Source organism: Nuphar pumila, chromosome 6 (assembly GCF_984573655.1).
Source record: "Nuphar pumila chromosome 6, dmNupPumi1.hap1.1, whole genome shotgun sequence".
Taxonomy (NCBI): domain Eukaryota; kingdom Viridiplantae; phylum Streptophyta; class Magnoliopsida; order Nymphaeales; family Nymphaeaceae; genus Nuphar; species Nuphar pumila.
In genome coordinates this window covers 109,910,064-109,935,180 of record NC_143254.1, presented here as the reverse complement: position 1 = coordinate 109,935,180, position 25,117 = coordinate 109,910,064, and the positions used below count along the sequence as shown (strand labels likewise).

Below are 25,117 nucleotides of genomic sequence, written 5' to 3'. Positions count from 1 at the left end.
TGGATCAAGTATTAAGAACTATAGTTTGTTTATTAAACCGAACATGTAGATCACATCTAACGGCCCACAATGCACTAAAGAGAAATATTTGCTACCGCGATGAGTTGGATGGAAAACCTCTACTCAGACTATTTTTTTGTTTTCTGCATATTTAACTCTCCACATGTGATCTACATTTTTAATCCACTTGCAAAATGTGTGAACAAGGGAAACAAAAAAGGAAAAACTTGTTCACACATTGCAAGTTGCAAGGCTTGATTAAACTCAGAGGATCGGATAAAGATCTTTGATCTGGATCTAGTTATGCTAAATACAGTTAGACATGAGTTGACTAAACCTAGATCTGAACCATATAACCAACGTCAAGCAGCCCACCAACATCAAAAGCCAAAACCGTCTCTAAATTTGAAGCCTATTATTGTCCCACTCCCCACTTAAAACCAAGCAGATTAGGTGTATTATTATAATTAAAAAACATTTTACTATTTACCTACAGGGCCAAAAACAAATAATAAAATTAAAAAAGGTAAAAAATGCACAACTATTATTTTATGGATAGGTATATATATGCGTAGGCGGGAGTTGGGTGGGGGTGTCTTTTCTAACTACTGAGGGGGAGGAGAGGAGGCATAGCTGTCACATGGTTGGCGACCGGTTCAGTCGCAGTTTGAACCGGGCAAAAGGTGTGTCCCCTTCTGCCCCCAATTCTCTCTCTCTCTCTCTCTCTCTTATATTTCTCCGATTTTCTCGCTATTTTCCGTGAAATTCTCTTACCAAAAAGAAACATCCCTCCTCTTCTGACATTTCTCCCCAAAATCTTTGTTTTTTCCGGCTTTCTTCTCTCTTTCTCTTTTTTTTGCCCTCTCTCTCTCTCTCTCTCCTTGCACTCGGAATTTGATATCCAGGTAGGAATTCAGATCGATCCTTTCCGGCATTTTGTTTCCCTGCGTTTTTAGGGTTAGGGTTTTGGCTTTGCCTCTTGTTTGTAATGTTTTTTGTTTGATGTGGGTTTTTTTTGGTCTTTGTTCTCTTTTTTAGGTGAAGGGAATGCGGAATGGGAGTCGTTTCTGTGGTTGGCTTTTGGGTTTGGTGAGTTGGGGTTCTGTTGTTTCGTTGTTTAGGTGGGGAGGAGGGTTGTGGAACTTTGGCTGCTGAAGGTGGAGATCTCGCTTTCTCTGCGTTAAAGATGAGTGCTTCGCGGTTTATAAAGTGTGTCACGGTGGGAGATGGAGCGGTGGGGAAGACCTGCATGCTGATTTCTTACACCAGCAACACGTTTCCGACGGTATGTTCCAGGTTTCTTCTTCTTCTTTGCTTGGTTTTTGATTGATGTTTGTTCTTTTCTTCTTTTCTGTGATCTGGACTTTAGGTAAATTTCAATTTTGAATTCTGTGTTTCTTCTTGCGTTGTGATTTGGGTGGTACTAAAAGAAATTGCTGTTGTTGGTGGCTTTTTAGGTCATTGAAATATGAGTTGACTTGTGATGTTTATTTTATTTTTTGAGATTGGGGTGAATGTTAACAATTGGTCATAAAAATGAGCTTTTTGTTGTTCCCTTGTTGGAGGGTGTGGGTATAAGGTGTAGTTGGGGGTTCTTTTCTTTAAAATGATTGGGTTGTTGAATGTTTAACATAACGAGCAATATCATTTTGATTGGGATTAGGTTCAACGATGACGCAAAGAAAAATGAAAACCTTTGTACTGTTTCATGGTTTCTAACTGCAAGTTTGCTGGATATAACAGGATTATGTGCCGACTGTTTTTGACAACTTCAGCGCCAATGTTGTTGTAGATGGTAACACGGTGAATCTTGGATTGTGGGATACGGCAGGTGAAACTAAGGAGTTTTCTTTCTATTCTTTTTGTTCTTAGCATTCTCGTTATTTCATTCTCATAATTTTCCAAAATTGGATTTTGGTGGTTGAGAACTTGAAACGTTATGAGTTTTCCCTTCCTCTTCCAAAGTTGACGTTTGATTATGAAATTGACTTTCTTTTGTCTCTTTTTACACTCTCCCTATCAGAATTCTCTTTTTTCTCTTTTCCTAACTTAAAATATGATCTTAGACACTGAGTATAGTTCATGTTTCTTTTCAAAATTTGGGTCTGGTGTTCCTTTTCTTTTGCGTTGTCAAAATTGGGATTTGGATTTTAACAGGGCAGGAGGACTACAATCGGTTGAGACCTTTGAGTTATCGAGGGGCAGATGTTTTTCTTTTGGCATTTTCTCTCATCAGCAAAGCAAGCTATGAAAATGTTGCCAAGAAGGTGAATACTCTAATTTGGTTTAGGGTTCTTTTGCGTGTGGGCTTATTTTTCTTATTCTTTTGGCTGTTAGTGTGAGGGCTTTCCTGAGAACTTTAATTATTAATCTCAAAATGGTGATGCATTTCTTATACAGTGGATTCCTGAACTGAGGCATTATGCTCCTGGAGTTCCGATTATTCTTGTTGGGACAAAGCTTGGTCAGCATCTTTTCTCGTCTTCTGTCCATATATTCAATTGATTATGTATTTTGTGATGAACCATATGCCATTTCTACTCTTTTCTATTTTTTGACGCTATCTTTTCTTGATTCCACTATGCTTTAAATAGTCTTTATGTTGTGGTGCATTGATGTGAACTTTGGGGAATTCCTTGGACTAAATCACAGTCACCAATTTTTCATTTTATCATTTGGCACTCTCATTATCGGATTTGAGAATGGAGAATAGTTTATCTATGATTTAGGATGTTGGAAGGGTCTGTCATTATCTGATCTGAGAGATTTCAAATCAAATGTGTCTTAGATGTAATTATTCTACACCTGTTTTTTTGTGTTATCTCGCTATTCTTCCTAACCATTTTTGGTCATTTAGTTTGATTTGGGGTATGCCAGATTAATAGGATATGTTGGAGAACAGATATGTTGCTGGCTTATTTTGTTTTACTTAAATATTTCATTTTAAAAAAATTCTACAATCTTTAGTTTATTTGGTTAAGGAATGCCTCTACAATGAAGGATGCACATTGTTACTACCGACCTAAAGCATAACCTTTTTATCCTAAAACATTGATTGTGTGCATGTGTGTGCTTGCACCCGTGAGCGCACCTGCAAGTGTATCTATGTGTGCATGTTTATGTGCAGTGTGTATGTGTGTGTCCATGTGCACACGAATGCAAGTCAAATTTCAAGGTATGCTATGTTTAGTTGTCAACTTAATATGTAGCAGAATATTTTGCCAAAGACAATTGACTGAAAGGATGTGTTGGAATTATGTTCAGAGCAATGGCCTACTTGTGGACTTACCATTTGGATGATGATAGGGGAAAAAATCACCTACATGTAACTAAGAAAAATGAATATAGTATTTTTATTCCGCAATTCCTGTTTAGTTTTATATATGTGCATATTGACTAGAGGTTTGGAATAAACTATTCAACTCTCTCTCTTTCTCATGTACACACACACACACACACATCTGGGTGTGTTATCCTCATGAAATTTCTTCAAAGTTTTTGTCATTCTTTTTTTGTAAGTGTGTTAAGTTCAATTATAGCTGGGTCAGAGTGAATCAATGTCATTAAGCTTACTATTCACATTGTCATAGGAGCTGCATCCATAAATGTGCATAAATCTTGATTTGGTCAAGGCCAAGAAACACCAAACTTCTGGTTGGAGATTTTCTCATTCACGAATATCCATGTTATGCAGTTTGCACTAAGGCATCTATTATTTTTTGCCTGTGTTTTGGACCATTTTGAATCTCAGTATTGGGCTGGTCATGTGGGTTTGATTGGTTTATGTTGCACCCTCCTCTAGGTCCGGTTAGATCAGTTCAAGGTTTGAACCAGAAGAGAGCCTCAGACTAACAACAAACAAGTATTCTAGTATATGAGCTCAGCGAAAGCGAGAGGATCGAATCTGAGGTTCTTAGCCCTCAGAAGGTGGGCTGGGCGTGTCTGGGGTGCAGACCCCTGTTGGACATGATGGGGGTAGAGATCTATCAGTAACCGTGATGTAGGTTTTGTGTAGTTATTTGAAAAGACCTAAAGAAACTGGAAAATCAGGTATGCTAAAAGGACCTCGGAGACTGTTCGGGAGAGGATTTCAATTCATATCTGATACGTGGCTGCTACAGGTCAGGAAACAGTAAGAAAAGTCGTTGGGAAGCTGGGAAGGTCAAACAGTGAAAACACAGCTTTTTCGATTAGATGTGATTTTGGTTCTAAGGCTATGAAAAGCGAGATAATGCAACCTAAGGTCTGGTTATAGGTCTAGTAAACTAATATTCGAGGTTTAGAGGGCTGAGTACCTGAGTTAGGCTTCAGAGTGGGTGGTATAGCAAAACTACAACTGTAGTGGCTTCCAAATAGCTTTCACGGGTAGTGTAGTCTTCTTGGATCTGTAAAAGGAAACACGTGAAGGGCTTGAGCCCTTGCTCAAGCTGGTCCACTACCACACTGTAGTGTCAGGTGAGATCAGAGATGGAGAAGAGAGGAAGACGTTAAGGAGAGAGAGAGTTTTGAGAACTTCAATTCATTAATCAATGCATAAAGGGGAACCTTAGATCTTTATTTATAGATGGGAGGCCTGGGATAGAGTCCTCACTCAATCACCTAATCTTAAGACATAAAGAATCCTACTGAAAAATAAATATTGAAAAAAAGATTTCAGAGTCCTTTCTCTGTCAGGACTCTTTCACTAATTCGGTTCCTGATTAATTAAGAGGGAGTAATTAATTAGAGACTCTCTAATTGAGCATGAGAGGCATCTAGAGAGGGGGGGACGTCCCACCCTGCTTCTCTAATTAGATGCCCCCTTCAAGTGGGCCCCGCTAGGTAGCTGTCCTTGGTTCTGGCGCAGGACAAGTGGAAAACTCTCCTTCCTTCTAGTATGGACACATGCCCCTTGACTTTTCTACATGTGAGGAGAATGCGTCAGCTTTCACATCATCTTTCTGGGCCCCACCTAGGCTTGGACGACCCTCACTACCTGCAAGGAAAGGCATGTGGATCTTGGAGCTCGGATCCGCACCATCTTTTGAAATTTGAGCCATAACAGTTTATTTGCTGCAACAGAGATGACATGTTTTGCTGGCCTGCCATCTTTTTCCAGATTAGATTTGAGTGATGACCATGTCTTTATATTACCAGTTCTTATTTGGTGGAACTAGAAAGGATGTCTGTCCTTTCTTCTTCCACATAACTCCGGTGAAGTAAATTAAGAGATGAAAGTGTTCAAGGGCCAATATCATGCCTTCATTTTTTTACCTGATGAATTTTCTTGCTATTTGGATATTGTGACTTTCAAGATAAAAGAGGGATTCTTTTACCAGAAATTAGATAGGAAACTGGAGTCAAAGTACTTCTGCATGTTATTGTTGAGAAGTAGGATAAGCTTGCATTGAAGCATCTGTTTAATAATGTATAGTTGCAAATATCGACAGGAAGCTGAAATTTTTATGATACTTTCCTATTTAAAACTATAGACTTCGAGAAAAACTTCAGAAACGTGAAATAAAAATTGCACCTACTAGGATATATTGCATTTTCATCAATGCAACGCTTCAATGAAAATTTGTTTTGTTTATCACATTTCACCTGTCTATGGAATAAGCTTTAGAGTTGCTGAGAGATCAAATAAGTTTTTTTTCTATGAATTTGCTTTGCAGATTGTGATGATCAATTTCCTTTTATTGAAAAAGATGGTTTTGCCAAAGGACCATAGCCGATAGGTGACCTTGACTTCTTTTCACTTTATTACTAGTCAACCTAATCTCTATATAGACAATTGATCTATTTAAAGAACACATGCAGTCTGGCTCTTTGGACACATTCTATGTGATGGATGGTTGTGGACATAACACTTTGATATTGAATGAGAAAGACAAAGTTGTTTGGAATTACTAGTTAAAACTTAAAACCTTACCCTGAGCATAAGAACTAGAAACATAAAAAAAGCAAGTTGTCTTATTGAATGTGATAGATTGTGCAAAATAATGATTGCTAAGTTACAGAAGCCTAGTAAAATTGTTCATTATTGTTCCTTTTGTTGTACTTGTCCTTCTCGACTCTGTAATGAGCGTTGCATGGCATTGATTATGTCGCATTCAGAGAAACAGAAAATCTGGTCTTCCTTTAAAATTATGACGATTGCTCAAAGTGTTGGGATAGAGTTCCATCTCATTTCTGTTTGTTGGGCATATTGTTGAGACAGATGTGAGTTCCATTTCCTTTTAAGCACTTGCATCTGAAAACTGCTTCCTTGGGGTAGACAACCATCGATAGCTCCACCCTTTCTTTGTGGGCTGTTGAGGAGTTTGACTAAGGGTTTGATTGAAATGTTTAGCAAGTCATGTGAGCGTCGTTATGATCTTGTTTCTTGATTTTTATTATAGTCGCATATTCTCGTTGTTTGTTGATGTTATCTGTTCTCTATTATAGTGATTCATGGTGCTTTGTCTTATACTTCAGCCTTTTTATTTTCCCAAAAGTGTGCTTCTATTTCTTGCCAATGTATAGTATCGATTGGTGATATTCTGGTAGTATTGTAGATTGATTATAATGGTTTGTCCCAGAAAAAAATTGTCGCTATTGTTGTTATTGTGATCAAATTTTGTTGTTGTGCCCTCTGCCTTCTCTCAGCTTCATACATGTTTTTGTGCTTCTGGTAGTTTTACGTCCATTCCCTCTGTTAGTTGGGGTACCATTAAGGTCATCTTTTGCAATGCTTGCTCCTCAGTGTGGAAGAAGGTCAAAACTGTTGTCATTCATTGTTTTTCCCTTCAGTTGTGTGCTGAAATGCAATGAAACATGACTGGGTATCTCTCTAGACGAATACTTTACTGGATTATATCTACCGGCTGAACCTTTATCTAATTGTATAGATCTGTGGATATGGCCCGTCTTTTAAGGTGTGTTTGATTACCATGGATCTTAGATCCAAGGATCTGATGCCGTGTGGGTCCTACCCAGAACTGTGGTAATCAAATGATGTATTTCAGATTCTCACGTTTTGAGGATCTGAAATTCATGTTTGAAGGGAGACTCGTGTATCCTTGGCCTAACCTTGGGGGTCGTGCCAGGGATGCATGAATCTTAAATGTATGGTTCTCAAATCCAATGCTTCAGATGTGAGAACTGAAGCATTCAGACACACTTTAGCTGTTCTTTTCTTCTGGACTCTCTGGTAATCCTATGATTCATGTAAATGCTGTTTAGCGCAGCTTTGGTAACATCTGCTACATCTGCTTGTGCACCATTACTAAGGAAAATGTTCGTCTTTTTCAAGCCTGGGTGTCTTATGCAAAAATTCAAAACTGCAAAACCTAAAATTTATATATCCAACTCAGTATTCCGTTTCATTGGCTGCCTTACATTTGACGTAATTCTGCATTGATGGTTTCTTTTTGTTTGGTTAGAAAAAGTTCTGCTTTCCTCAATTGTGTCCTCATTTCTTCCCATATACTGAAAAGTGAAAATTAATCAGGTGCTTTGGTTCAGCTTCCAGTTACTTTCCTATATGTTGTTTCTAACACGAAGAAATTTCTTTGGACAGATCTTCGGGATGATAAGCAGTTCTTTATTGATCATCCTGGTACAGTACCCATTACTACTGCACAGGTGCTGTATAATCCTGGGCTTCATTTATCGTTTGATTTTTTTATCGTGAAAAACATTTTAAAGTCCATGGAGATCACATATATGCAAGTTTATGATACTCTTGTTTTTTTGTTTGCTGTGGATGCAGGGAGAGGAACTGAGGAAGGTGATTGGAGCGCCTGCTTACATAGAATGCAGTTCAAAGACTCAGCAGGTCTGGCTCTACCTGCTCACCTTGAGTGTTATCTCATCTTATGGCATTTTTTTTTTCGGTGAATGTAAACGTTTGCAGAATGTCAAGGCGGTGTTTGATGCTGCGATCAAGGTAGTGCTTCAGCCTCCTAAACAGAAGAAAAAGAAGAAGAGAAAGGCACAGAAGGGCTGTTCTATCTTGTGATCGTTCTACGCTGAAATGGATGGACTAAATCAACCATCAATCCTCGGGCTCCCTTCTCAAGATTCTGAGGAAACGGGTCTTTGGTGTATAGTCAACTGACACTACTAGAGCTTTGAAGTCGTCAGATGATTTCTCTCTTTCTCCCTGTCTTTGGTGATCACACGTGGTGCCTGTTACCATTTTGCTTTTAGATTCTGGTCAATTGACGGACGTGAGAAAGATCTGATTGGAACTGTTTTTACTGCATGGACATCTTATATATCCTTATAATGGATCTTTATTTAGAAGCTCCAAAAGGTTTGACATCTTTGGCATTTGGTAGTAGTGGATGAAAACATTGGCATTCTTCTATTTTAGTATTCGGTAGCAAGAGTTGTCGTGCTTGCATTCCCCGTTGCGCTGCATCATTATTGGTTGCTGCCAACTCATGCTTTCGTATTCCCGGTTGTGCTGCACCACTAAGGTTGGCATTTGTACATGTATCGGTGTTTGTTCCCCACCTTTTTTTTCTCTACTTGAAATTTCTCAAGCTTGCTGATTCTTTTGAAGTCCACCATGTAATGGGTTTTGGTGGTTGCCCTGTTTCACAAACTTGACGCTGGATTGACTTTGGTCAACTTGTGAATATTTTTCTGGTGATTTGAAACTCTGTTTTTTCCATATGGAAAGGTGTTCCACCTCTCTGTTGTTTGGCTTTGCACGTTATGATCAATCAAACCTTTCTGGGAACATTTCGTTCTTATGATGATGTACCGCATTTTCACATGCACCACGCATGTATATAGTGCCGTTGTGCTTTAAAAGGGCTTTAGCTGCAGTCAATCACGGACATCGACCAGTAAAGCTGTCAGTAAAATGACCGCTGCTAAGGGGTCCTTTTTATATCTCTGTGTTGCCACTGATGGCGCATGCATCTGATTTTTGTCCGACATGAGGGGGCGTCCATGCCCTTCTCTCTCTCTCTCTCTATCTCTCTCTCTCTCTCTCTCTCTCTCTATATATATATATATATATATATATATATATGAAAGGGTATATAGGTAATACATTGGTGCTAAATGAAACATGCTAAAAGGGTTTCTCAGTTTTTTTGGGTGTTCAGGGCATCAATACTTGGATCATGTGTTTTCTATGAAAAAAACTTAGATCATGTGTTATCTTTATGAAAAACATGATATTTGAAACCTTGAAAATTTACAAAGATTTTACTCCATTAATTTTTTGAACCTTATAAAAACCCACCCATGTGTTGGAACCATATAAAAACCTTATATATATATATATATATGTGTGTGTGTGTGTGTGTGTGTGTGTGTGTGTGTGTGTGTGTGTGAGAATAACATTGGATGACATTATTTCATCAAATGATCCGACGCTTGGTTAGATTTCAAACTATCATTACTCTTTAGTTATCTTTTCTCTTTATTTTAGCTAACTATTATTTTGTTTGGTTAGATTTCAAACTATCATTACTTCTTAGTTATCTTTTCTTTTTACTTTAACTAACAATTATTTTATTACTTCTTAGATATTTCATTTAACAATCTCAATTAATGGTAATTTCATATTGGATATTATTTTTCTTAAAATTTCATATTGAGTCTTTAGTTTTTCAAAATTCAATTTCAAGGCTATACTTTTCAAAATTCATTTACAAGGCTATACTTTTTAAAATTCAATTATAAGGCTATATTTTTTCAAAATTCATTTACAAGGCTATATTTTTTTTAAATTCATTTACAAGGCTATATTTTCTAGAATTCATTTTCAAGGATGTATTTTTCAAAATTTTATTTTAAGATTATATTTTTCTAAAATTTTAAAATGACTAATCAAATTTAATTATTCCTACTAACTTAGCATCATATACTCTAGATATACAAGCAGCAGGTAGAATCAACATTTTTATATGAAGAAAAATATTAAAAATACCTGAAAATGCGTGGCTCTTACACTCTTCATGTCGTTCCATCAATAGTTTCTTTGAAGGTCCTTATACATCTTCGTGATGATCGGATGTATCGCCTGATCCGATGCGCCTCGTCTAGTAGCTCTTTCCTCAATTGTTTGTCCTCTAGTATCCATAGTCTCTGATTATACCAGATGCTTCAATCTTCTTCTAGGTGTAGAGTTGACCCGTCTTGCTTGCACGCTACAATCATCTTCGTGAAGCTCAGATCATCCTTCTACTGAGCAATGATCCGGTCCATAATCTCAGTCCTCATAGCTAAGCTGAAAATCTAGATGCGACCTGAGACTTTGTCATACGATCTTCAGTCGATCAGGTCCTTAAGTAATCTCCACTCACTAATGATCAGGCTTGCAAGACTTCCTGTTTTTCTGCTTAAAGCATCTGTCACTACGTTGGCTTTTTCTGGGTGGTAAGATATAGAGAAGTCATAGTCCTTTAAGAACTCTAATCACCGCATTTGCCTCATGTTGAGATCTTTCTGCGAGAAAATATATTTGAAGCTCTCATGGTCGGAGAAAACCTCAAACGGCTCTTCGTATAAGCAGTATTGTCAAACTTTAAGTGCAAAAACCACTGTTGCAAGTTTCAAGTCGTGTGTAGGGTAATTTCGCTCATGCACTTTCAGTTGGCATGAAGCGTATAAGATGGCTTTTCCATGTTGCATCAACACACATCTAAGTCATGTACCCGATGTGTCATTGTAGACCACAAATCCTCCCTGTCCTGAAGGTAATGTGAGTATTGGGGTTGCAGTAAGCCTCTTCTTTAGCTCCTAGAAGCTTTCTTCGCACTGGTGAGTCCATATGAATTTTATTCCTTTGCGAAGTAACTTCGTCATCGGTGTTGTAATCTTCGAGAAGTCCTGAATAAACTTCCTGTAGTATCCTGCTAGTCCAAGGAAACTACGAATGTCTAACACGCTCATAGGCTATTTCTAGTCTAAGACCTCTTCCACCTAATTCTAAAATACAAGATTCAAACCAATTAAGATGGAGATCCAAGAAAAGTTTTCCTCAAAACATAATTGTCAAGATGCATTACCTTAGCAGGGTCCACTGAAAACATGACTTACTTTAACCAGAACTCGCACTTAGAGAACTTCGCATACAACTGATGTTGTCTAAGTGTCTCGAGAACAATCCTCAAGTGCTCTCTATGGTCTTCCTCGCTCTCTGAGTAGATCAATATGTCATCGATAAACATGATCACGAATAAATCCAGGTAGGGCCAAAAGATTCGATTCATCAGATCTATGAATGTTGCTAGAGCATTGTTTAGCCCAATTGGTGATAACACATGATATCGCATCCTGAAAGCTGTCTTCTGCATATCTGATTCCTTGATCCTCAATTAGTGATAACCCGATCAAAGATCTATCTTAAAGATGAACTTAGCATTCCGAAGTTGATCGGACAAGTCCTCAATATGTTGAAGAGGATACTTGTTCTTGATCGTCACCTGGTTCAACATGCGATAATTAATGCACAAGCGCATTTAGCCATCCTTCTTCTTGACGAACAATACTAGATCACCCCACGATGAAATGCTTGGCTGGATAAACCCCTCGCCCATCAGTTCTTGAAGTTGCTTCTTCAGTTTCTCTAAATCCACAGGGGCCATACGATATGGAGCTCTAGATATTTGGGTCGTACCAGGCACCAACTCTATAGCGAAATCGACCTCTCTTGCAGGTGGTAAGCCTGAAAAGTCATTTGAGAAGATATTTGCGAAGTTCCGAACCACGTCCAAGTCCTTCATCGAGGTCATGTTGGGGTCTATCAAAGACACACTGGCCAAGAAGGCCTCACAACCCTTATCCACGCATCGTTGAGATTATCCTTCCCTTGCTTTCCTCTTTGGTCATCTTGTACTCAAGTACAGGCTTATCAGGGTGAGTAAATTGAATACGCCATTCACGGCATTTCATACAAGCATAGCACTCGTACATCTAGTCTATACCAAGAATTACATTGTAGCCCACCATGTCCAATAAGATTAGATTGGCAGAGAGGTTCTGCCTTGATATGATCACTTCTACATTGGGTAAATAGGTATGAGCGATAGATCGACCGCTCGATGGTGTGATAATTTTCAGAATATAGCCCAATGTGATCAAAGTAATATCAACTAACTTTGCAAACCGTGTAGATACAAAAGAGTGTGTGGCACCCATATCAAATAAAACTTTGGCATCAAATCTTGCAATGAAGTTAATACCTTCGATGACATTCACATGCTCTTGCAACTCCTCTGCAAAAGTCACGTAAACTCGACCAGTCACTCTCCTCTGTCACTAAGCCTGGGACTGCTGCTAGCATTGCTGCCCTTGAGGAGCGATATTTTCTCTCTCCTGAGCCAACCTCTTAGGCCAGTTCTTAATGAAGTGCCCCATCTCTCCGCACATCAGGCAAGCTCCTAATGCCTTGTGGCACACTCTTGCATGTGTCTTCTTATAGAAAAAACACACCGTAGTTGTTTGTTGTGGTCGGTTGGTACCACCCTGTTGCACCTTGGTTCTCTTCGCAGGCAGTGCTCTGCTTATCTTGGTTGCGAGTCTAGGGGCTTTATTTTTATTGCCCTTCGACCTGTCGAACCTCTTAGGTTGAGTCTTCCTCGAAGAATCTCAATCATCTTGTGACAGGAGAGTTCGTTGTTATTAATTATTTAGGGTTAACTTTGGTTATAAAAAGAATTTAATTTTATTTTCTCACATGAAGCATAATGGCCATCTTGATGGCCTGGTTGAAGTTTTGAGGTTGGCTAGTCAACACTAGAGTTTTCAACCCATCTTGCAGCCCGTGAACATGCTTCTTTGTTTGCACCTCGTAAATCATGTAGGTATGTGGGTAGTACTTTTCCAGGTGTCAGAATCGAGTAGTGTACTCTACCACCTTCATGTTAGTTTGCTGGAGATCCAAGAACTCCTGCATCTTGCAATCTCGAGCATACTGAGGAAATTAGTGTTGAGAAACACATTTGAAAACTATGCCCAAGTCAACACCCGTCGCTCCTCTAGTGCGTATCGCACCTCTCGTGTAGTCTCCCACCAACTCTTGGCGACACCCTAGAGTCGATAGGTGGCGAAGGCTACCTGTCTCTCGGTGGAAACCTCGAGGATGTCGAAGATCTTGCCAATGGCGTGAACCCACACCTCAACTGCGTCTGGGTCCGCCTTCCCAGTGAAGGCTGGGGGACTCAGCTCCATAAAGTATTTGTAGGACACTCCATGGTTCGCAACAGTCGGCGCCGTATTGCCATCAGGCTGATGGCCGTTTCTATTACCATTACCCTCGTTATTGGCAAGGTTTTGGCAAGTGGCAATAAACATGACGAGGGCTTCCAAGGGAAAGTCCCTCTGGGCAGTCCATCCTGAGGGATGACGGGCAACCATCTACGATAAAATTAATTCGAATTAAACTTTTAAATTTTGCCTAAATAAAATATTTGTTCTGATGTCCCTACTAGGCATCTATGTTCCAATTTTACACAATTCATAAAATGTAAGCAATTAAGAATATATACTTCATAGTAGTGCATAAAAACATAATAGGCGAAACATACTCATAATGAGGTTAGTTAGTTGGACATGATTTGAGCCAATCTTTCTCTTTCGCTCTTATACCAAGTTGAGACACCCCAAATTTTGTATCCAAAATATCATAATTTTTTTAAAAAATACTTTTATAAAATTGCAGCAAAAAACTAAACAAGACAAAAACTTGGCATGTTACTTTCTCGATTACATTCACATCCATGCATGCAATAAAGTCAAAAATTAAACATCCATAAATAAAATAAATATCTATTACATCCTATAATTAAAATAATGATACTTCGTTCAAAGATTAAATCAGAGTTTTGAGCATTTTAAAATGCTTGTAGTCCAAAATCACACGAGGGTTGGGAAAGGCTTGGCTCGGTCCCCGTCGCAACCTCCTGCCATCGCATGTGAGTTCACTCGCTACCTAAAAATATTAAAATCAATAGAGTCAAACAAACATGTCTTAGTAGGGTAGAGTTATTCACAACACATAAACTAAAACTAGTAAGCGAGAATTACTTTGATTTTCCATACATTTAAAAGGATTAAATGTAACATAATATATAAACATCAATTTTTAATATATCATTCAGGCATACATTTACGAATATGCATTCAATCGGTCATCTATTTAAACATGAATAATTAGAGATGCATGAACAGTTAAAAATGCATGCACTTACCATTGCAGAACCCAATTTTATGCATAAGCCATTTATTATCTTTAATTAAATTTTCTTTCTTACATGATACATGCCATGCCTATCTAATGCATAATCATTTAACTTTCACTTTTTAGTCCTGTGGGTACTGACATGAGCTTAAACCTAGACCAGAGCCATGACACAAACAATATTTTCAAACATCTTTGGCCTGGCTGGGCACCTTTCACCAGTCCTACGGGTGAGGGACAAGCATATCGAGAGAGCGCTCGCAACACCGTCATCCCGATGCATTAGATTTTCACTCATGAGTTTCATTCCTCTACGCTGCAGTCTATTGCAGAGGTTTTCTCTATCTTCGTGGTTGGAGAGGAGCAACCTTCTATACTCAAAACATTTTTTACAAAGACGAAAGTACCATTTGTCCTCTCCTTGCAAGCACCATTCTTTAGTGTTACATGTTTAACTTCTTAAATTAATTACATGCAACACCATATCAGAATCTACTAGAGGGATTAAGTCACTTCGGAGCCTATGGATGCATATTTTAAAACATTGAGCTTGATGACATTGTTTACATTGAGTTTGATGACATTGTTTATGCTTTTTTCTTTTCAGACTTATGTGTACATGCATAAACAAGGAAATGAATTTTCTTGTACAGTGAATGCATCCAAATCATGCACATCATCTTCATCATCATGGCAGTCATATAAAGAAAAATACAACATTTACATTTAATTCGCAAGGCGGACACTTTGGTCCATCCACAAGCGAGGGGCCATGAAAGCATGCTTTTGCATTAGCATCATATTTAGTTCGTGCCCCACAATTGGGTGCTTAATTTCCTACAAAAAACTAACTTTTTTTTATAGTCCATATATAGTCTGATATTAATTCTCAAAGCCACACATACAAATACACAAAATTCGCAAGTATTTGATAATCGGGTCCTAAACCGGTTCCAAACTTGCGAAAACCTAACTATGTCTCACTGTTACAGAGGTTACAAAAAATTTTACATTCGTTGAACATAGTAAAATTTTTACAGTTTGTAGAGAATTTTGTCAACTTTCCGATGCCACAAACCGTTCATAAAAATTTCTTCGGACGAGGAAGTTATAAATGATTTATTATAGACCTATACAATTATATTATGACTATCATGGTTCTATGCTCAATTTATGAACAAAGCCCAAAATTTTATAAATGTAAAATTTTGTTAGCTTTCCAACGCAATAAACTATTTGTAAAAACTCCCCCGGACGAGAAAGATATAAACGATTTACCGGTCGGGTGTCAGGCCAGAAATACATAATAACGGGGATATACATTCGGGTGGATCAAAACAGGCTACCTGAATTCATATTTTCTGAAATTTTTACATGAATATCTTAAGTCAAATCATAAAAACAACACTACACTACTTTAAACTAATCTACAATGTACAAATCTTATTTTTGTAACTGTTAGGCCAGCAAATAGACCTGTTTCTCTGAAGCCTATTTCCTCAAAAATAGTTTTGATAATTTTATGCAACAAGACACATAAACGCATATTTTTCAATGACAAAAATAATGAAAATCATGCTAATCACTTCAGTACATTCACATGAACATTAACTACTATTTCTAACTAAAATTTGCAGGAAAACAAGTAGATATTACACGTATTCTCTAAAAATTACAGATTTTATTTTTGACAAAACTGATAGCATGCATACATAGTTTTTTTTCATTTTTAATTCAATAATTTGGTGGCTTTTGAGGGTGAAACAATTTCTTCTAATGAAAATTGAAATTAACCCCTTTTTATTAAGTTTAATATGATTTTTTTCATAAATCTTCTTTTTACAATAATTTAATTCAAATTTTTAACAACCAATTTTTACAAGAAATGATTTTGAGAGGGTTTTCTTTCGAAAATCTTTTCTATCAAATTTTTTGGCAAACACCATACCAATCCTATGTATGGGGGGTGTGGTATAGAATCTGCCCTTATGAAAGATAGGAAGGACTTATGCCTACGAGTTCTTATTTACGTGTAAAGAATAGAACTTCATACTTCTTTTGCGAAATCAACTCCTACACTTGCGAGATCGACTTCTACGCTTGCGAAATCGAACTTCGAACACAAACCAGCCACCCACTACGTATGATGGCCGCACCAACAAACTCCTTCTGCTCATTACATGCACGTGGATGCTCTTCCTATTGGGCCAAGAGGGGATGCACAAGGCTTACATAGGGAAGAAGATAGGAGGAAAGAGGGAAATCAAGGGAAAAAAGGGAGCAAGAGAGAGAATTTCTCAAAAGTGCAAATAAGGGGGAAGTGAGCCCTCCTATGCTTATATAGAAGTTAAGGGTGAGGTCAAGGGCTGGATGATTCTCAGCCCTTGATCTCAATTAGGTTTTTTTCTTTCCAATCTTCTTTTCTTTCTTCCTTTTCTATTTTATTTACTTTTTTTTATCAACATTTTAGCTAGCTTAGGGCATAATGTTTATATCATAATATATGTGATATAATATGTCTAACATGGGGCCTTATAGTCTGGTTGACCCCCATGGGGTTAGACCTTTCCATAAACCCAATTCTCAAACTTGCTTGCTTGGCAAGCAAGTTTGACTAGCCTTGCTTTTATTATTTTTATTTTTTTCTTTCCTTTCTTTTAATCCTTTTTCCATTGCCATTGTCATTTCTTAGTTTTATTTTTTCTAGCCACCCCCCTCCTAGAACCATCTAGGAGGGGGACACCCCTTTCATGGAAGGCTCTCTATAAAAAGAAAATGCAACTTTTGACTTTTCAAAACTTGTCTTGTTTTTTGGTAAGTTTTAAGATAACTTGATTTTAAAGCTTTATATTTTAACATTTTAAAGTTTAAATGGAGTGCCACATAGGATGAGATGGCCCACCTATGGACTCCTTCAAATTTACAAAATCCAATTAAGTCCAAATTTCTATTCCACTTAATTAATTTCTAATTAATTAAATAATAATTTGGATTTCAACTCTCTCAAAACTTGAATGTAGAATTAAGTGAAATAACACTAAATGAAATTTAAATTAGGTTCAAATGTAGGTGCATGTACTTTATTGAAATTTTGGATATATATTAGTTAATACCCATAAATTTTCTTTAGTTATTAAACATATAAACGATAAAAATAAAATATTTAGAATTGTGTCGATAAATAACCCTAGTTAAATTTTGATGACAAAATTTCTTTATGGAGGAAAGGATGTAAAACCTGTGAATTTTAAATATTTTATAAGAAATAATAGTGAATTTAAGGCTAAAATATTATTTGAAATATAGATGAAAATTAAATTGTAATTCGAGCATTAATTAAAATTCAAAATAAATTTCAAGTTGAGAATTTTTTCTGAATCAAAATTTTGATTTATAATCAGATTTAATATGGATTTAAGCTGAATTAAATAAAATTTAATTTGAGTTTCAATATTAGTCCGTATTCGAATTAAGTATGTATTTCAATTTGAAGTCTTATTGAATTTCAATTTTAATTTATGAAGTTTTATCAAATTTGGATTTGGATTTGAAAATTTGAATTCAGATCAGATTTGGATTTGAATTTGGATTTAGTAACTATATCTTGAATATTATAATTAGATTCGAGTTTGATTCAAATCTAAATCAAGACTTGATTGAATGTCAATTCAAGTTTGAATTGTATAAAAATTTGGATTTTTGTTGAAATTGAATTTGGAATATTAAATTGAATTTCAAGGTAATACCTGCTTATTCTTTAGGGTATTTTTAATGAATAAATTAATATTAAAAAAAATTTGTAAGATATTACACCGCCATGTGTCAGAATTGAACACTTAAAGAGTTGATCCCTATATGGGCATTTGCCTATTGTTTTATATTTTAAAAACTTCTAAAACATATTTTTTATACTTTTGCAAGAAAAATCACGCAAGTCTATTATTTTCTTATTCATAATAGTTTGATTCATACTCCAAATCAGATTTTATTTGGAGTCACATATGTGACCAATAATCCATGTTTACCATTAGATTCGCTTTAAATTGTGACTGTACAAATGTCACCAAAAAGTTCTAATTGGTTGGAAGGCTCATAGCTAGACCTAGAAATTGATGTAAGTATATTTGAACATCTACCTAATGAAGAGTTGATAAAGCATCCAACATCATAAAGGAAGTGTAATGTAAGTGCATGTATTATTTAATGTTGTTCTTGTATGATAGTGAATATTCTTGTATGATTCAATTTTTTACAGTGTAGTCTGATATAATATTATTTGCATGAAAATAGCAGATGTCGACATATGTATGATGAGGACATGAGCGTTCTTTCTAACTCAGGAGCGGTTAACCACACGACAACTAAGGTGAAAATCTAGACGGAATTCACTTTAGATAACAAGTCGGTGATACTTCAAGGAGGAAAGAGGTGTCCCGTCACATACCACAGGTCACTGCAACACCAGAGCCGTCCATGGCGGCCTCAAGTAAATATTAATCCAGTATTTATTTAGTACAATTAAAAATTTATTACTTTTTATTAATATTTGTTTTTTACTACAAAATAGCAACTGTAGAATCTTTTTAGCGCAACTGAAGAATAAATGCGTAGGCCCAGCAGAAGCAAATCTAGCAACGAAAGGCTTCAATAATTATCGAGCCTGGGACACAAGGAGTGATAGGCGAGAGCGCCTCCATATTTTCTAGGAGACTTTCATGTATAATTAGAAAGCGGGTCATACTCACTCACAACTCATAAAGGAGGTTTCAGATGATGAGAATATGATATTACGTGAGGCAATTTATGTAAGTATATTATCTAATTGTATTTTGATAAACAAATTAATCTATAAAATGAGTGTTACTAACTATTTTTTAATAATTTGGTGTAGGAAGAGTTTGATTTAGACAAAGATATACTTGAACATCAATGGTGCATAGAGAAGCAACATCAACTATCATACTCAAGGGTGCGTCATAATTGGTTAGTTGTAGACTAAAATAGATGAGCATGACTTGATAGCGAGTACGTTCTATAAAGAGACACACACTCATTCAGATCACATGACATTCATCTATAGCGAAGCAAACAACACCTATGCAAGTAACTCACACTTTTTAGTGCCACATTTATTTTATTTTATACATTATCATTAGTAACTGATAAATAATTATTAATGACATGCAAACTTTGTGAAGATTAAAAATTCAACATCTTCTTCATAAGGAAGCTCATCGATGATGCATCGAGACATCTTTGATCATATCTTCAGAGAACGGTACAAACATATGAGAGGGATGGGTGCATTTTTTTTGCCATCCAAACCATCCAACTTCAACCACGTCAAAATTTAACAAATATCTTATCAGCTAGAGGTGGCACAGATGGAGCTCCAACAAATTAGAGAGAAAATAGAGCGAGAAAGAGAAACAACTAGATGAAAAATGGAGAGAGAGAAGCAACTAGGAAGCTCAGAGATGAGATACAGGCCTTCATGGATGCGCAAAGACAAAACCTCCATCCTAAAACCAAAAATTTTAAACTCTTTGCTTATATGAGAAGTGTATATACATATGTTTGATTTCTTAACTCTTTGCTACAATTAAATTTTGATTTATGTAAAAATTAAAAAAACATATGTTTAAAGTGTGTTTGTTGCATGCTTAGAGAGGATATAGTGGGTTTGTATTTCAAGTGTGTTTGTTGAAGGCTTGGAGAGAATGTAGAGGGTGGGGGTTTATACTTTTGAAGTGTAATTGAAATTTTTGTTGAATGTATGTCAATAGTTTGAGTATGTATATTTGAAGTGAATGTTTAAGGATGTATGTTTGAAATTGAATGTTTTAGGATGTATATTTTAAATTGAGTGTTTGAAGTGTATTTAAAGTTTTTGTTTAATATATGTTTCAATTGAATATAAGAAAAATTATTAAAAATGATTTTTAGTTTTAATTTTGCAGGTTTAAAGCTTATAACAGTGACATTTCTATGTCATAGTTATAGGAGCAATCTTTATTTTGCCATTATAGCCAGCCTATAATGGTGAGTTAATTCTTCCCGTTGTAGCCTATAAGGTGAGCATTAACTTGTTGTGTAGGCTATAACGGCAACACTAGAATGTTACCATTATAGGTTATATGACAGTTAAAACAACCTTGTGGTTATAGGCTATCTCGTCGCTATTAGTGTTCTCAATTATCGCAACCATTCTAGTTGGTGTTGGATCTCCTGATGACCTATAAATATAGTCGTTGTAGGTGGACAAAGGTCATTCCTTAATAGTGACTTATAGGTAAAAAATATAATTGTTAGAGGCCAATATCGGCAAGAAAAATGATAAGCAGCGGGAGAAACAAGAAAAGTCCCCAAAGATCCCTTAAACTTTTCAAGAAAAAACCCTCCCAAACTCACTCGAAAAATGGCTTCTTTCTGATGCTCGAGCGATCCCACGATCAAAGAAAACGAAGTAGATAGGAAGGAGAATCCAAATCGACGAGATATGCTGAGAGCGGAAGGAAGGCTTCGATGAAGGAAAGCTTAATGGTTTTCTCACAAAGAGAGGAGATAAGGGGTTTTCTCTCAAAAAATGAACATTGGGTGGTCGTCGTCGTTGAGGTGCTCTAGTGGTCATCGTAGGCAGGAGAGAGAGACCAGGTGATGCAATGAGAGAGAGAGAGAGATGGAGGAGATCCAGGCGGCGACGTGGTGCTCGACAGAGCAGGAGAGGGTGGTCGTCTCTGACCACTTCTCGTCGGCAGTGCTCCTCTTCGGTGTTCGTCATCGGCGAGGTGGGAGGGAAGGAGAGAGAGAGGAGCGATGAAAATGAGCAACAGAGCCCTAACACTGTTCATATTTAGTAGGGCTATTGCTAGCTGTTGGATCTTAAGATCCAACGGTTAGCAAAGTTGCACTCAAATTGCCCTCTTACCTATTACTCCCCTACTAACTTCTCACAGAAATGCGTAGCTGAGCAATCGTTATATGAGCAATTAGGATGGAATTGCAGTGGCGTTACTTAAAATCATGTTTTCAACCTTCCTCCCCATTTTCGCAGCTCCCGCTCCCATTTCTCTCTCTCTTTCCTTCTCCCCTTCCCTCTCCTACCCTCCCACCGCTTCCTCATTGGACGATCATCGTTGAGCATTGCGCCGTCTCCTGAATCCCCTCCTCTGTCTCTCTTGTCCAGCACCATCGGAGGTGCCTCCCCTGAGACGAGCACCGCCTCCCCTGAACCGTCTATCAGTCTCCCTCTGATCGATCTCAAAGGCTTGCGGCCTGAGAAGAATTTGGTACTCTCTTTCTGTAGTTGGGGTTATTGAGCTCATTTCCTTTTCTATGGAATTGTTTGTTGGTGCAAATGTTTGAGGTGGAAAAGATTCACGATCCAAAGACGAGTAATAATCTTGGGCTTTTTGGGTGTCCATTTTTTTCCCTTTCTAAGGTAAGGTGGGGGTCAATTTTGTTTGGCAAGAAGCATTATGGTTGAATGGTTCTTTTTTTTTTTCAATAATGCTTCTTACCAAGAAAAAATGGACGCCCATCTTACCTTAGAAAGGGAGGAAAATTTGAAAAAATGGACACCCAAAAGGCCCAAGGTTATTTCTCGTCTGTAGATCGCGAATCTTTTTCACTATTTTCCGTCGAACATTTGCATCAACAAAGAATTTCATAAAAAAAGAAAAAAACGCAACACCCAACTACATAGAGAGTACAAATTCTTCTCAGGACACAAGCCTTTGTGATCGATCAAAGAGAGAGACTGGTAGACGGCTTAAGGGAGGCAATGCTCGTCTCAGGGGAGGCGCCATCGACGGTGCTCGACGAGAGAGACAGAGAGGAGGGGATCCAGATGGCGGCCGTGTGATGCTCAACGATGACCGTCCAACGACGAAGATGTGAGAGAAAGAGAGAGCTGTGAAAATAGGGAGGAAGGCTGAAAACATTATTTTAAGTAACGCTATGGCTGGTCGTCAGATCTTATTAAGATCCAACGGCCAGTGCAATTCCACCCTAATTAAGTTGGATTTTCTTTTGATTAACTATCATAATCATGCACGTTGAGAAAGAGTATGGCTTAATCACGAAGGTTTCTGCCAAAATCATTGTCTACACCTGCAAGATCATGTTATTGAAGCAATTACTAGGGAAAAAAATCCGCGGGGTCAATGTTTGTTGGAAGTTTCACCTTGAGGGAGTGGCCTGTGGAAACATTTCCTGATGTAATAAACAATATTGTTGACTTCTATCTTTCAATTGGGATGGTACCACTACAAGAAATAATATATTGTGTGTCTCCCCGGTCGAGCAAGTAAAAGATCAATTTTATTGGCACTAATATCCTTTGCGTCAGTGAAAAAGTAAGTTATATTGGTGGATGGTTGCCCTGGTGTTTTTCGTCTTCGTTCCTGTCAGCAAGGGGTCAACACCCAAAAGGGGGAATTTTTTTTTATTGATCCTCATGGCACGTGATGCATTGCTGCGATGACACCTCATGTGCATCACATGGTTCGCGTGGCTGTGGTACTTGTGGGTGCGATTGTGTGCACTTGATGCACACAACTGCGACACAATGCAGCAATTGTTGGTGTGGTTGTGGCACATGTTGCTCACTACGACAACAGTTGGGGGTCAAAAAAAATTTTATGGTTCCCGAGGTGTTTTTCGGGTTCAGTTATAGTTTGTTTGATGATACCTGCTACTCGGATAATCGTAGTAAAGCTAGAAATAATACATGCACCAAAGCCCGACTTCTGGAAGGGCCGCATTTATTAGATAAAAGGCCAATGTAGGCTATGCCCGATGTTTTGGTGATTCATGATAACTCGACGGATCGCACGGCCTTCGTGTTGGTGACACATCATTCAAATTTCTGCCCTATCAACTTTCGATGGTAGGATAGTGGCCTACCATGGTAGTGACGGGTGATTGAGAATTAGGGTTCGATTCCGGAGATGGAGCCTAAGAAACGGCTACCACATCCAAGAAAGGCAGCAGACATGCAAATTACCTAATCCTGACACGGGGAGGTACTGACAATACATAAAAATACTGGGCCCTTCGAGTCTGGTAATTGGAATGAGTACAATCTAAACCCCTTAACGAATATCCATTGGAGGGCAAGTCTGGTGCGTAGCCACGGTAATTCCAGCTCCAATAGTGTATATTTAAGTTGTTGCAGTTAAAAAGCTCGTAGTTGGATTTTGGGATGGGCCGATCGGTCCACCTCTGGGTGTGCACCAGTTGTCTCATCCCTTCTACCAGCGATGTGTTCCTAGCCTTAACCGACCGGGTCATGCCTCCGGTGCTGTTACTTTGAAGAAATTAGAGTGCTCAAAGCAAGCCTACACTCTGCATAACATGTGATAACATCACAGGATTTCAGTCCTATTGTGTTGGCCTTAGGGATCAGAGTAATGATTAAGAGAGACAGTCGGGGCATTCATATTTCATAGTCAGAGGTGAAATTCTTGGATTTATGAAAGATAAACAACTGCAAAAGCATTTACCAAGGATGTTTTCATTAATCAAGAACAAAAGTTGGGGGCTCGAAGATGATCAAATACCATCCTAGTCTCAATCATAAATGATGCCGACTAGGGATCGACATATGTTGCTTTTAGGACTCCACAGACACCTTATGAGAAATAAAAGTTTTTGGGTTTCGGGGGGAGTATGGTCGCAAGGCCGAAACTTAAAGGAATTGACGAAAGGGCTCCATCAGAAGTAGGGCCTGCGACTTAATTTGACTCAACACAGGAAAACTTACCAGGTCCAAACATAGTAAAGATTGACAGACTGAGAGCTTTTTCTTGATTCTATGGGTGGTGGTGTGTGGCCGTACTTATTTGGTGGAGCGATTTGCTTGGTTAATTCTGTTAACGAACGAGACCTCAGCCTGCTAACTAGCTACGTGGAGGTACCCCTCCACGGACAGCTTCTTAGAGGGACTATGGCTTCTTACCAAGGAAAAATCGACGCCCATCTTACCTTAGAAAGGGAGGAAAAGGAAAAAAATGGACACCCAAAAGGCCCAAGGTTATTCCTCGTCTGTAGATCGCGAATCTTTTTCACTATTTTCCGTCGAACATTTGCACCAACAAAGAATTTCATAGAAAAAGAAAAAAACGCAACACCCAACTACAGAGAGAGTACGGATTCTTCTCAGGCCACAAGCCTTTGTGATCGATCAAAGAGAGAGACTGGTAGACGGCTCAAGGGAGGCAGTGCTCGTCTCAGGGGAGGCACCATCGACGGTGCTCGACGAGAGAGACAGAGAGGAGGGGATCCAGACGGCAGCGGTGTGATGCTCAACGATGACCGTCCAACGACGAAGAGGTGAGAGAAAGAGAGCTGTGAAAATAGGGAGGAAGGCTGAAAACATTATTTTAAGTAACGCTATGGCTGGTCGTCAGATCCTATTAAGATCCAACGGCCAGCGCAATTCCACCCTAATTGCTCACCTACGCATTTCTCTCTCAATATATAAGAGAGAGATGCGTAGTTGTGCAATCACTAAGAGGAATGTCAGCTGGATGATGCTGCTCAACCTCAATTTTTACAAAAATATCTTTGCTGGCACACTAAAAGTGTCAGTAGAGGTCTGTGATCACTTTTAGTGAGCAGCTAAAGGTCTGAAATGTGCTAAAGGTTTGGGACCGTTAATGGCAACACACTTTTAGTGCACCAGTAAAAGTCTTTTTGCAAGCACGATGAACACTAAGCATTATCCCTAGTTGCACAACTATCACTTTTTCTATATATAAAGAGAGAAATATTGGTTTTGATGTAAATCATGGTATGATGACTAAATCTCTAAGGGGAATAAGTTGACTCCCACCTCCCTTTGTTGCCGCATGGTCGCCACTCCACTATTGGCAACTTGAGAGAGAGAGAGAGACGAGTAGCCCTACCGTTTGATAAGCGTGCCCTATTTTGTTGACAAAGTTTTGT

General features: G+C 38.0%; 1 protein-coding gene across 2 annotated transcripts; it reads left to right on the top strand.

The window, feature by feature from the left end:
• The first annotated feature begins 577 nt into the window (after nucleotides 1-577).
• LOC149835676 (rac-like GTP-binding protein 5) lies at nucleotides 578-8,277 on the top strand. 2 transcript variants are annotated; one of them, XM_090008678.1, is made up of 8 exons: nucleotides 578-683; nucleotides 1,039-1,285; nucleotides 1,744-1,831; nucleotides 2,158-2,267; nucleotides 2,401-2,464; nucleotides 7,541-7,605; nucleotides 7,733-7,798; nucleotides 7,877-8,277. In XM_090008678.1, the coding sequence occupies exons 2-8, from the start codon at nucleotides 1,187-1,189 to the stop codon at nucleotides 7,979-7,981; spliced, it is 597 nt and encodes a 198-aa protein (XP_089864804.1). In that variant the 5' UTR covers nucleotides 578-683; nucleotides 1,039-1,186; the 3' UTR covers nucleotides 7,982-8,277. The 2 variants fall into 2 exon arrangements, with proteins under 2 accessions (XP_089864804.1, XP_089864805.1); XM_090008679.1 differs by having other exon boundaries at nucleotides 582-905.
• Nucleotides 8,278-25,117: the final 16,840 nt, after the last annotated feature.

Bases quoted from the DNA above. Each gene is read 5' to 3' on its own strand.
- LOC149835676 (XM_090008678.1), top strand. From the start codon at position 1,187: ATGAGTGCTTCGCGGTTTATAAAGTGTGTCACGGTGGGAGATGGAGCG. The intron at 2,268-2,400 runs GTGAATACTCTA...TTTCTTATACAG, and splicing joins ATGAAAATGTTGCCAAGAAG to TGGATTCCTGAACTGAGGCA. The intron at 7,606-7,732 runs GTGCTGTATAAT...CTGTGGATGCAG, and splicing joins TACCCATTACTACTGCACAG to GGAGAGGAACTGAGGAAGGT.